Source organism: Microtus oregoni, unplaced genomic scaffold, assembly GCF_018167655.1.
Source record: "Microtus oregoni isolate MIOR12 unplaced genomic scaffold, Mior012 000065F_ref0000479, whole genome shotgun sequence".
NCBI lineage: Eukaryota > Metazoa > Chordata > Mammalia > Rodentia > Cricetidae > Microtus > Microtus oregoni.
Window position 1 is genome coordinate 3674524 of NW_024543875.1, and position 13383 is coordinate 3687906.

Genomic DNA, 13383 nt, shown 5'->3' on the forward strand with positions numbered 1-13383 from the left:
CCATGGTGGAGACTTCCTTCCGCTGCTGTAGCCAGTTATGCTTGTCAGGCAACTAATATCAAACCATGTAACAGGTGTGTGTTAGCTGCCATCATCACCGCGTCATCAAGACAAGAACAATCAAGCCTTCATGACACCGACAACCCGGGTCTGGATAATCGGCACATCAAACAACTCTGTGAAATAAACCAAAACACTAAGCACTGGAGGCATCCTATCAAACAGACAGACACACACGGCAGCATGTTTTAAAAGCCAGATATATTTTAAAAAGATCGTGCTTACAATAAGTAAATTATGTAGTGAAGAAACATCAAAATGAAGTTGATGGAAAAAAAAGGCACATTTGCAGAGTGGAAGGGTACAAAGAGTTCCTCGTTGGTTCCACTAACACAGAAGGAAAGGGAAACAGATATATTACAATTACGTTCTCAGCGGAAGGTGGCTGTCAGTGGACATGATTAACACTGGCTTCTTTTCTCCCTTCTGGGGGGCATTCTTTCCCCTTCCTTGGTTTGGAGAGGCAAGTTAGTCTTCTGCCATGTAGAGGCGATACATCAGGGCGACAGCCAGGGCTGAGACGGCTGGGATTACCCAGTTGGTCCACCAACTAGAAAGACACAAGAGCAACAAGATGCTTGAATGCTCCTCACTACAGAGACCTCAACCTCTGTGCTCCTCTGATAGAAAACTCCCACAGCCTCGTTTTCTTACTTCTAGAACCACATGAGCTAAAAGGGCAGCTCAGCTCTGCTAAACTTGAGCACAGTGCACACTCTAGAATGTTGACATCACTGCTCTCTCCTGTTGTCACCATGAGAAAACTCACACCCTTGCTCTGCTTCCAGCTATTCCCATATCCTTTCTACAGAGAGCTGCGCTGGCTCTCTCAACAGACACTGCCTAGGAGCAGTGACTTTCTCCTGACGTGAAATCACAGACCACACAGGGGAATGCTCCGGATGTGTCTTGTCCTCTTGCAGGGCCCACTTAGCACTACGATGAGTATCAGAGGACACTGTTAGCCAGACCTTGTCCCCAGAGCCACCAAGTAAGGAGCCTGAACCCTGAGTGCAACGGCTGCCACTCAAACTCAGCTTTAAATTCTCAGATACTTCTTCAAAAACCCAAACTTAGTATCTATGCCATATGGATTTAAACTGTTAAGTAAAACCATACCCAGAGTATTTAGTCTGTGGTGTCTCTCCCAAATTCAAAAGCATATCTGATTTACACTGTTCAGTTTTTCTAAGCTTCCAGTGGATGGTAAATTAGAGATTATAGGTAAAATTAGAGACATAGCTGGGAAGAACTTTAATGTAGCTATAAATTTTCAAATTGGATTTCAACCTATAAATTTCAACTTTTTGGAAGACAGAAATCAGATGGGAAGGTGTCTTAATTCTGGCTCTGGAGCCCTACAGGAGCCTCTGTCCTAAACAAAACCAATGAAAAGACAGAACACGTACCTGGAATTAGAGTCCACGGTAGTGATGAGACTTTCCTGAAACACACAAAAAACATAGTTAACATCTGAGCATTGATCCCCCTGATTCAAAACATGCTTTAAGATTAAAAAAAAAAATCACCATTTTATTCAACTCTGTCTTTTAAAAATTGTTAAAAGAAACAATTATGTTCAACTTCTTCTTACTAAAAAGCCCGATTTCACCATTTTTTAAGAAAATGAAATTTTAAGAACTACATTTAAATTGGTGAATTTGAAAATGTCAATAGAATACATATAATAATCCACACTTAACATTTAAGCACTTCATCATGAAAACTGTAAACAGAGTACTCGTGGGCACATAAGCAAGGCCGTGTCACTGTCCTTCGGAAGGGAACTCTAACTCCTCAAAGCACGGAGTATGAACTCCGTCATTTATGTCAGTCACACCTGCCAGGGCACGAGAGCGCACCTACACCACGTTACAGGCGTGCCGACCAACATGGTAAGAACTGCCATGGCACATGCTACACCGCCTTTCCTGAGACTTCTTCAGCTCACTGAACGGCACCAGAAAGAGCCCAGACTAACTCGGGAACTGCTCTGCCTCGCCAACAAATGGCGTTATTTACCTTCTAGCACTTTCTGAGCACAGGCCTTCTCAGGAGGACCGTTAAAAAAAAATCACCACATATTTTCTCAGACCGTTCAAGGACTGCGTCCCACTGAAGCACACGCATTTAGGTTTTAACACATTTTAGGAAGCACTTGTAATATTCCACACCAGCAAAACTGTTAGTGCGCCAGCAAAAGCAGCCACAGACAGACCAGCTCCGTCAGAGAGTCATGTCTGCAGCTTCCTGCAGCATAGATGGAAAATACCAGCCAGGCGGGCACCTGGAAGCAGCAAGGCAAAGCGGTGCCCCTGAGAGGTATGTTAGGGAACCCCTCCCCCCAAAAGCAAATTCATTTTAGGGGTACATGAGCAAAGCAGCCCAGCAACACACACCAACCTTGACACATCACCTTTAAGACTCCTGACATAGTAGGGGAAGAAAAACAAATCATTTAAAAAGAAAACGTCACATCTGTTACCCTTTTAAGCAATTTTAAATAGTGGGGACGACAGGAATCCATAACCAGCACAAGATTAATTTTCATGAGCATCTGAGTATAATTAACACCAATTGTGGGAGACAATTAAATACGCAAACAATATTATTCAGTCATTAGAAGAAACACAATGATAGACGATACCGAAGAGCCCGCTGAAGGCAAGGTACTATCGCATGCTGGATAGTGTGGGGACGCAGAGAGCAAGGACCACTCGCTTGAGATACAGGCAGGGTGCATGCATTTCAGGAGACCCTGTGCAACCTCAGGTAGCCTTCCCTGCGCCCCCTGTCTTTGTGGCCACATTGAGAGCACAAAGGCACCAATATAAGGTTAAAATATTGCTGAGGCTCAAATGTGCCCACACCATTTATATAAGGGCAGGTGACTTGGCTCAGCAGGGAAAGGTACTTGCTTCAGAGCCGGACAACCTGGGCTTTTCTGATCCCTGGGACCTGTGCAATGGAAGAAGAACCAGTTCTCCTGAAAGTTATCCTCTGACCTGTGTGTGTGTGTGTGTGTGTGTGTGTGTGTGTGTGTTGTGGCGCACAAGCGTGTATGCACACACACACAATAAATATTTCTAAAGTTTAAATATAGGTAAATAAAATAATCCTAATGTATTATTACCACCACCATCACCACTAACAATAACATTCCAAAAGATAAAACTTTAAAAACAAAACAAAACCAGAAACATAGAGTTTTTGGATTGTCTACTTTCTTCATAGCCTTAAAACCCAGAATGCTTGGGAGTTGAAGCTGTAATCTCCACTTGACAAAGGGATAAAGAAGCCCATTTTATCTAGTGGCCTGTGCTCCGGGAGGATCAGCTGGGTTCAGGGAACCAGCAATGACTCTCTGCTGCCTGTTTTCTGTGCAACCTGGAGGACTTCCAACGTGCAGTAAAAACTACCGATATGGCATGTATAATGACTTCCAAAGGCCATGTGAGTCAGCATAAATCATGATTAGTTCCATATAAAAAAATACAAATCCCTAAAGCCTTTGCAAACCAGTCATCTCAAAGAAGTTCACGTAACCTAGCTCACTCCTTCATTGGAAGTACTGAGAGTGGAGTCTTCCTAAGAAGTTAGGAGACTCCAGGAACTGAAGAGACCAATTGACAAGCCAGACGCTGGACACGTGACCTCCAGAGCTTTCATGGCAGTTCAGTAGAGCTTCAGGGCCTCGAGGTCTGAGGATCTCAGAGACTAATCCAACCTTGTATATCACGGTGCTTTGAAAAGTATCCACAAAGAAATATCCCAATACTGTTACTACCTTCTATGTAAGCAAATTTGATTGCTAGGGATTCATTCACAGATGTGTAATTTCTGTAAATTCCTTAACTTGGCAGTTTAGCTTCATCTGCGCAGGTTCTAGAGAATACTCTCCAGTCCATCATATTTCTCAAAACTAAACTAGATGTTTTAGGTAAGCAATATTTTTATCTCAACACCGAGGACTAACGCACACACCAGGCCTTATACAGACTTGGAAAGTGCTCTACCGCTGAGCTCCAGCTCCAAGTGTGATGATTATTTAAAAACATCAGACCGCAGAACACATCCTCTAGCCGAAAGATGACTACATGGGGCTGTGGGACAATGGTCTTTTATCCTGTCACTTGTAAAATGTTGATTGGCCAGTAGGCAGGCAGGAAGGAGAGGAGGGGCAACGAGAATTTTGGGAAGAGGGAAGTTTCAGTCTTTAGTTGTTACCCAGACAGAGAGAAAGCCAGACACAGAGCAAACAAGATGTGACTGCCTGGCTGAAAAAGGTACCAAGCCATGTGGCTAACACAGACAAGAATAATGGGCTAATATAAGTTATAAGAGTTAATAAGAAGCCTGAGCTAATGGGCCAATCAGTTTACAATTAATGTAGACCTCTGTGTGATTTCTTTGGGACTTAAGGACTTCAGGAACCGGGCGGGACAGAAACCCCTATCAATAACATGGGACCCTAAGAAATAGACAGTTTTGTTTGGCAGAAATAACAAAGCACCCAGAAAAGCAGCAACTCATTTTCTTCACGTCACTTGTTTCCAGCCTCTGGAGTAACCAGCAAGGGTCACCTCCTTTCTCCCAGCTCCACTCCAGTTTAAGTGAAATCACAACAGGAAATAAAGGGATTCTTTTGCTTGTTGGTTTGTTTGTTTTAAAACAATAAAACAATAAAATACCCCAAAGCTGGTCCATCTGTAAAATATTGAGAGTAAAAGTGTCTGCTTTGCACACCAAGTAGATGTGGGGTCCAGTGAGAGGCTCCACATCCACGGAGCCACGTGTGATAAAATGGGGGCCCAGTGTCTGACTGAGAGAGCTGCTCCCTCCTGCAAACATGGGCAGGAGGTCTTTCGTTAACGCTGACAGTGCAAGTCCCAGAATTCATTCTGCAACGTGTGCTCCATCCACCAGCTACTCCAAACATCAAAGTAATGGAAACTAAACACTCACAGAGAGCAGCAAACATAGCAGGCACACACACGCTCGTCCCTCGACACTGCCCTTCGGGACAGTCTCATATATCCCAGGCTAGCCTAAAACGCACGCTGTTGCCTGGGATGATTTCTGGTGCTCCTGTGATCATTTCCCAAGGACTCGGGATTTCAGGGGAGCACAATAACGGCCAGTTGTTGGAGACTGACCCGAGGACCTCGTGCATGCTGAGCACCAGCATGTGGATCTCCAAGACCCACAGCTGCAGAGTGAACATGTTCTAAGAACAAACGGATGAAGGTGGCCTCCAGTGGTCTGGGGTATGAGACAGGCTAACCACCAAACACACCTGCATGGGCACTACGGTTAGGGATGTGGTTGGCCTGCAGCAGATCAAAGCTCAGGAAACAAGCCTCCCCAAAGCCTGTTTTCCTGCAGGTGACTGACTCATGACAAAACCACTAACATACTAAACATCTAACAAGACCGAAATGGACCTCTTCCCTGACAAACTCTAGGGGAAACAACCATAGGTATTCCAGCATGTCAGCTGCCTATAAAGCAGCCAGAAAAGCTACCTACTCGTCAGAATCTGAGCAACTGTCACAGACATAGTTCAGATTCTAAACACCATTTCATTTTCTTAACTCTCCCTGAAGCACGCCTATCACCAGTGTTAAATGTGCACTGGAAGGCTCACACATGGCTTTTCCTGCACCGTGTGAGAGTTGGAGTGAGCGCGGCATCTGCACTCATGCTCCTGAGTGTGTATGCTATGTATGCAAACAGCATCTCGGCAGCAGAGACAGCACAGTGGGCTTTCCACAGAGAGGCTCGCCCTGTGTGCCTTCTCCACTAAGGCCAGAAGCACAGAACAAGACGGAAAAGCTGGGTTTCCTTGCTGTCGTTTCTAAAGCAAAACCTTCCCTCACCCTTCATTTTTTACGAGCCAGAATTAACTTTGGCCTAGGTATACTTTTCAGGAACTTTTTTGCTGATTTAATGAGCAAATTAAATAAGAAAGTCAGCTTAGACTGAAGAACTAGGGGATGCCAATGTGAAACGCCTTTTCTGAATGCCCAGGACACCACACTCTACAGAGAAGGAAGAGCCATAGGTAAGTCCTCTCCGAGTCAGGGAGGAGAACACGCTTTCAGTTCAACAAGCATTTTCCATCGAGCTATACACCCAGACTTTTGTTTATTGATAATTATGATGTTTTTCAAAGTAATACATTTGTTGTAACACACAAGGACTCCTCAAAACCACACTGACTGGTAAGAAAAACAAAGGAAAAACCCCAAACCAAGCTTTTGCAAAGCCAGTAAACCACACATCTACCTAACCCAGAAAGACCTGTGCAGGTGGTGACCTTTGCTCTAGTTTGACCTGCAATGAAGACACACAGTGACCTCTGTTCACCACTCTGAGATGGTTGTGCAAACTTACCGAAGGCTTGGCGATCTTTGATCTGTCATCCTGTAAGGGAAAAAAAGAAAAGGGTTGGGATTAAAAAATAACAGGACATCTATCTGTAAAAGTCTCATATTCAAAGGGCTAACTTATTTTTAAATTATTACTCAGTGACTAGCATTTGGCATTCAGCAAAGTTAAATACGAAGTTTGATCCGTGTGGTTTGACAACAAAAATTCACAGTAGTTAGGAACAAGAGGCATTTCCATCCACAGTCCCAGAGTTCAGAATGGACCCATGATTGTCTTGGTTATATGTGGAGGGGTTTAGAGACTTACTAGAGTTGTCAATTCAGAGAACAACTGAAAACAAAATCCTTCCCTTCCTTCTCTGCTCTCAAGTTCACTGAGATACGCATCTTTCTGCTATGATGGCCTCAGTGAAGCCTGCAATCTCCCAGAAATATGACTATAAACTATCCAACCCTCAGGCTGAAGATGTCAAAATCCAAGGGCATCTAAATGCTGACCACAGAAGAACCTCACAGGGAGGTGACCTAAATGAAACTCACCCGCCCTCCTTATGGGAAGAGAACTTAAAGGAACAGGACAGGGAGGAATTATCACAAGGGCAGACCTTGCCGATACAATACAACCATGTTATTTCTGGGAAGTATGAAAATGTGTGGGCTGATAAAACTTCCAGAGAAGTAAGACAGAGTCTAAGTATACATAACCTCCCAGCAAATCCAAAAGACGGCAGGCAAGCAGAAAAATAGACACAGACACACACATACATACACACATACACACACACACAGGCACACACACAGACACACAGAGATAGCTCAACAGAACCTGCTCCAAAGCGGATTTCTGGGACTTTTAAAAAGAGCCTACTTTTATCTTTTCTTCATTTTTGGTTCTTACAAAAACCACCATTCATATACAGTAAGACTTAAAAATAGGGATATGCCTATATTTATTTATCTTCAGCGTTTCTTGCTTGCGTAACGGGCTGGGGCAGCTACTTATCTCTCGTCAGGGAACGTGTACTCATGGCTCCCTTCACTCCCCTGGCTGCAGGAGAACAAACTGACTGGATTGATTCTCCACCCTCGGGATGTGTCTCTCTCTGGGCTCTCAGAGCCTGGGGAGTGTCCCCAGGGCAGAACCTTGGAGCACAGCATTCTGACCCTGAGTACAGCAATAACCATAACCAAAAAATGCCAAGCAAAGAAAGCTTGAGTCAATTTATTTAATGACAAAATGGTGTCCTGACTAGGCATGGTGATGTACAGTGATAATTCCAGCACAGATAAAGGTTTGAGGAGCCACTTTCAGGTCAGCATGGGCTATATAGGAAGCTCCAGACCCCAGCCTGGGCTATGTACTGAGACCCTGTCTCAAAGTATTCTAAACTCAGAAGAAATTGGTTTTGCTCTATTGTTTTTTAAAGTTTCTCTCTGTCTCTGTCTCTGTCTCTGTCTCTCTCTCTCTCTCTCTCTCTCTCTCTCTCTCTGATGCAAATCTAGACTTACCCATGTCAAACACTAGCCTTATAGAAGAAAGGCACCTCCTACCCCAAGAACTGACTTACTGGGTGGAGCTCCCCGATGATGTACGTTTTGGACAGTTCTCGTGCGTCAGTAGAGTGCCCAACATCCTCAAAGTTCTCGGTAGCATCGCCCCCGGCTTGTTCTCTTAGAACTTCTTCCCCACCGGGATGCTGTTCAGAGAACAGATTGCATGAACGTTAAAATCTTTCAGGTCAATGAGTTAAAAGGAAATGGTTACTTTATTGAATCCAAAAGCCTACCCCAGAAGTCACTGATGACCATGGCTGACTTTAAGTGTCTACGATGGGAACTCTAAGCATGCTTCTTCACGATCCAGTTCCTTGGTGACCACACAGCAGAAGCTTCCTCTGATGCTATCTGTCACCGTGCTGGCCCAGCAACAACACTGTTATAAGGGTGGTGGCCTTAATAATGTGGTGGGAACCGGAGAGATGGCTCAGGGGTTAAGAACACTGCTGCTCTTTCAGAGGATCCGGGTTCAATTCCCAGCACCCACCTGGCAGCTCAGCTCACAATTGTCTTTAACTCCTGCTCCAGGGAACCCGATGCCCTCATACAGTCATACATTCAGACAAAATACCAATGTACATAAATGAAAATAAGTAAACTATTTAAAAAGATGTAGTAATGCCTGCTCTGCTTCTTCACCCATCCCTAAACTGTCTCTCAGCCATCTACTTAAGGCTCAGACTTGGGACCCTCTCAGCCTGATTCTGGACCAAGGAGGGACCATCCATTGGTCAGAGAGAGATAAACACAAAGCTTCCCTTCAAGGACGCACTCCGTACAGCTACACTGCACAGCTGGCATTGCTCAGGGGACAAGCAGGAAGGTGCAGGATGAGTGAGCATGGGATTCTTTCTGGAGGGATCCAAGTAACCGCCATCGGTATAGCCAGAACATCTATAGAAAAGACAGTGCACTTCTACGTTGACGGAGGGAAGAACCCTTTATTTTGCAGAAGCATTTTAGTGCTTTTAGTTGCATTAACAGGAAAAACAAAGGACAATCTTGCTTCAGGAAGCCAAGTCCAACAGTGGAAAGAGACCCTAGGGGATGAGGCCCAGAGGTTCCTGGCTAAGAGTTCTCAGACAAGCAGAAGGAAAATGCGCTTTGCTAAGTCATCCAAAACACTCTGGCAGGAAAGCAAAGCAAAACAAAACAAAAACCACTTCTTATGTTTTTGGTTATGAGCCTAGCCTTTAATGACTCAGCCACCTCTCTCACCCCTGAAACTCTTCTTAAATTAAGCTTGAAGATGTACCTGAATCAAATTCATCCCGATCTTTAAGCAAGTTACCTTAGGGTCCATAAGCTACCTCCCTGTGTAGCCGAAGGCAGTCAGGCCTTCCTTCCTAGGAGGTGTGGTCTTATCAGAAGACCTGTATCACTGGGGATGGGCTGTGAGGTTTTCCAAGCCCACACCAGACCAGTGTGACTCTCTCTGCCTGCTGCCTGGACTTCGTGAGGTAAAGCTCTCAGCTACTGCTCCAAGGTCACGCGAGTCTTCCTCCTGCTGTAATAACCATGGACTGCAAGCAGGCTTCTGATTAAAACTGCTTTCTCTCATGAGTTCCCTTGGTCATGGTATCTCTTCACAGCAACAGAACACCTACTAAGACACGATGGGAACTAGAGAAAATACCAGGACTTGGGGGCCGGAAAGGTGGTTCAGTAGGAAAGAGCATTTGCCACTTGCAGAAACCCAGATTCAGATACCAGCACTTATCTCATGGGGGTGGATCAAAACCACCTGCAATTCTAATGCAGGGGGTGGGGACCTGCACACATGCGATCCACATACATGCACTCAGGTACAGCACCCATACGTACATACACATAAAATAAACAAGGAAGGAAATCTTGGTCATAACTTTGGAGGATATATTTTATGTGTCAGACACATATCATTATGTTTAGCGAACACAACAGTACCTTAATAAACACTTCCCGATATTAGTATCTGCCCTCGGCATGACTTGAATTGCATAAACATTGCTCTATGTCACTGGAATATGCTCTGCTCCAGCCATTGTGACAATGAGAAGAGACTGGCAAGACGTAAATTTACACTAACGGCTCTAGATGCACCTCAGGTGTGGCAGTGGTAATCAAGACTTTCTGGTTCTGGAATGATCTGGAACTGCCAAACATTGATCTGACCAAGGAGCAGAAAGGCAGGGACGTAGGAGATATGAAGTGACCAAAGTCCCCAGAGCCCAGAGGTGACCAGTCCCACACTACAGCTCCTCAGCTAATGACCTAATTCACAAGTTCCTCAACTTGGGATTCCTGCTCAGGACAAGTGAGCCTCATTGGATCTCCCGAAGTCTCGATGTCCACCAGAGACAGCCTATCTTCCGGGACAAATGAGGTCATCATCTTAGTCTGCTATGGAGTCATGAGGATCCTGGACTGAAGGGGCTAAGGTGGAGAAACCACACATACCATCTCAATTACACAACAGTCTTAACCAAAAAGAGCGATGCCAAGGGGGCAGCCCTCACCTCTCAGCTCCAACAGAAAACAAAGCAAAGGGCCTGTTTACCTGAAGCTCCGTCTCCAGTGTGAACCTGGCCTAAATCATCTGCCAGGCAATTTTCTAAGCAAAGAAGAAAACACTTTGGTTACTGGTCTCACTGATCACTGCTAAGCAAGTGTGAGTGTGTGTGTGTGAGTATGTGTGTGTGTGTGTGTGTGTGTGTGTGTGTGTGTATGAATAACTTAGGAAAAACACAATACCAAATAAACTGATTGATGTTGGAACATTTTAACTCTACCCTAAAAGCTTTGTGAAAGAATCAACAAGAAAATCGAAGCCTGAAAAATTGTTTTAAGAGAAAATAAACTTCAAGTCCTGATAAAAGAGCAAAGATAAGGGACTAGCTCTTAGCAATAGCCAGTATTTTCCTTGAAACGTGACACACACAGAAAAAGAGAAAGTGCTCGCCACGTAAATTAAGAGAAAGAGGGGAAGGTGGAGAAGGACGCCGGGGCAGAGTAGAGCAAGGCGGCCAATCGCATCTGTGAAGGGTTCCCATTATCCCACAGGAAGCTTTCATTTTCTGTGGCTCTAGTCAATTCACACAACAAATGCAGGCCTTGTGTCCTCGAAACCCAGCCTCAAGAGTAAGCCAAGACAGTCTGGTTCCTGCCCCTAAGGACCACAGGCTAACAGGCAAACATGAACAACGCTCAACTGTGAACTACAAGCGAATGTCACTGCTGAAATCACACGGTGAGTGCCACCAAGATGAAAAAGGACTGTCGCCAATGGAGAAGAAAAAAGTAGAGGCAACTGGAGTTGTGAGAGGGTAAGGGTCACAGAAGGAAGTCCCTCTAATGCAGAAGTTCCTGAGTTCAGGGACAGGAAGGAAGCCTGCCTGAGGCCCAGGAAGGAGAAGGCCAGGCCAGGCCAAGAAGGGATCCCAGGTCTCTTCAAGGATCTTGATCTTTTTGGTGAGCAACAGGAAGTCATCAAAATGAAGGTGATGAAGTCAGACTTTACTCTGAGAGTCCTGAGGGCGACAATGGACAGTAAGTGTGCTAGGCCAAAATGACGGCTCATAGCGGAAGCACCAGAAGATGAAGAAGGTGGAGATGGGAGGAGGGAGGGAGGCTTATGTGGGGATTAGGGAGAGAGACCAGATCTAAATTGGTTGTTGGGATAACCTCAGCACTCTGCCCACATATTTTGCAAGATCACAGTTCCTTCCACGTATTTTTGTGAATTCCCAACTTCTTTAGCTGCCTTGATACACCCTCATCCTGACAATACATGAGAACAGAGACAGAGATGAACAGAGACAGAGATAAGGAAATGCCAATAAATGGTATTAGTAGTCTTCATATTTTTATCTGAAAGAAGGAAGGAAGGAAGGAAGGAAGGAAGGAAAGAAGGAAGGAAACTCTGTTTTAAAATACTAAAAGTTGACATGGTCCATAAATGGAGAAATTTTCTGCCACATCTCCAACTCAGAACTAAGGATACATTGAGGAAGTCATGGTACAATGTACACTCCTAATCCTAAAACCTCAAATAAAAACTTACTGAGTGCTGACATGATACCCCAACTTCATGTAAGGGGTTGCAGAAAAATGTAAGTACACTAAAATCATATAAAATTACCTTCAGGTTATGTGTGTAAGAAGGACAAGGCCTTGTCATATATATCCTGAAAGAATGAAGGGCATTCTCAGCAATTAAATGGCTGCTGACATTCCAGAGAGGTCTGCACCACTCGAGGGATGCGCATCTGTTGCAGAGGGACCCAGAGGAACCCAATGGCAGTACTCCAATTCCAACAACTGCATAGCTACACAGCTCAGTCTTCTCAGACAGGAAGAGAGACTCTGGTTGGAGCAACGGCAGGGAAATTGGAAGCTGATGACTGTGCAGACTGTCTACAGCCACGGACAGTGCACCAGGCCTCCATTACGAGATCTGTGGACGCTCATGTCATCACCAAAGTTTATACTCAGGAGAGTGTGTCTCTTGTTCCAATCCAGAATATCCTGGGGAGAAGATCCATCCATCCCTTGGATGCAGACAAGGGGTGCCTGCTGTGCCTCTCAAGCCCAGAGAGATGAGTTCACAATGGTTGGAGGAAATGACGCTGAACTTATTTCAAATTTAGCGGCTCTGATTCAGAGAGCTACAACAGCTTTGTCTGGTTGTTTCTAAAGGACAACAGAAAAAAGCAGGTGATATCTGTTTTTGCAAAAGGAACGGTGCAGTGGTCTAGTGGGACTTCACACATCTACAGAAGCAAAGTCTAGAGCAGAACTCTAACTAGTGGTATCTGACAACACAAAAGGCTTAGGAAGAAACACACAAAAAAGGGTGTGCAACAAATGGATCTCACACTGATGAGTCCCATCCCTAAAAGGCCATTGTGAGTACACAAATATCTCAAAATCGGAGGCCGGAAACACTTCTGGTACCAAGCATTTCCAAACTGTATCACAGACAGTTCAAATTGGCTCCCCACTCCTGAAATTCAGCTGGCTCTCAGGAAAGTTTCTCATCATGGGTCTCTTCTTGAAATGCTGTTTTTCTCAGATACATTCTCTCCGTCCTTCACCCCACCAAAGCCACCCGATATCCAAGTGTGAACACTGAGGCTCCGCCCTTGGCCCTGCTCCCAACCCACTTGCAGTATCTCTCCTGGTGATTGCATCTTCAGTTTGCATACCATCCGTCCACTAACGAAGACAGCTGTGTAACAACTTCTGTGACCTCATGGTGCCAGGCTCCTAGCGCGTCTATATACTTGAAAACTTCACCCAATGCCCAGTGTCCATTTCAAGCAAAACATTTCTCTCTCTTGCCCTAAATACACTCTTTCCGATTCTTTTGGTCCTCGGTTAATGTTGCCCCCGT

At 44.9% G+C, this 13383-nt stretch overlaps 1 protein-coding gene across 1 annotated transcript in view; it reads right to left on the minus strand.

Moving 5' to 3' along the window:
- Positions 1 to 244: 244 nt before the first annotated feature.
- The window catches only part of LOC121440135 (cytochrome b5), a 30124-nt gene continuing 16985 nt past the window's right edge, over positions 245 to 13383 (minus strand). The window contains exons 2-5 of the mRNA XM_041640839.1: positions 8021 to 8149; positions 6457 to 6486; positions 1470 to 1504; positions 245 to 610 (exon numbers count right to left, since the gene is read on the minus strand). Coding sequence (XP_041496773.1) covers positions 529 to 610; positions 1470 to 1504; positions 6457 to 6486; positions 8021 to 8149 — 276 coding nt within the window. The 3' untranslated portion in view covers positions 245 to 528. The remainder of the gene's footprint in view (positions 611 to 1469; positions 1505 to 6456; positions 6487 to 8020; positions 8150 to 13383) is intronic.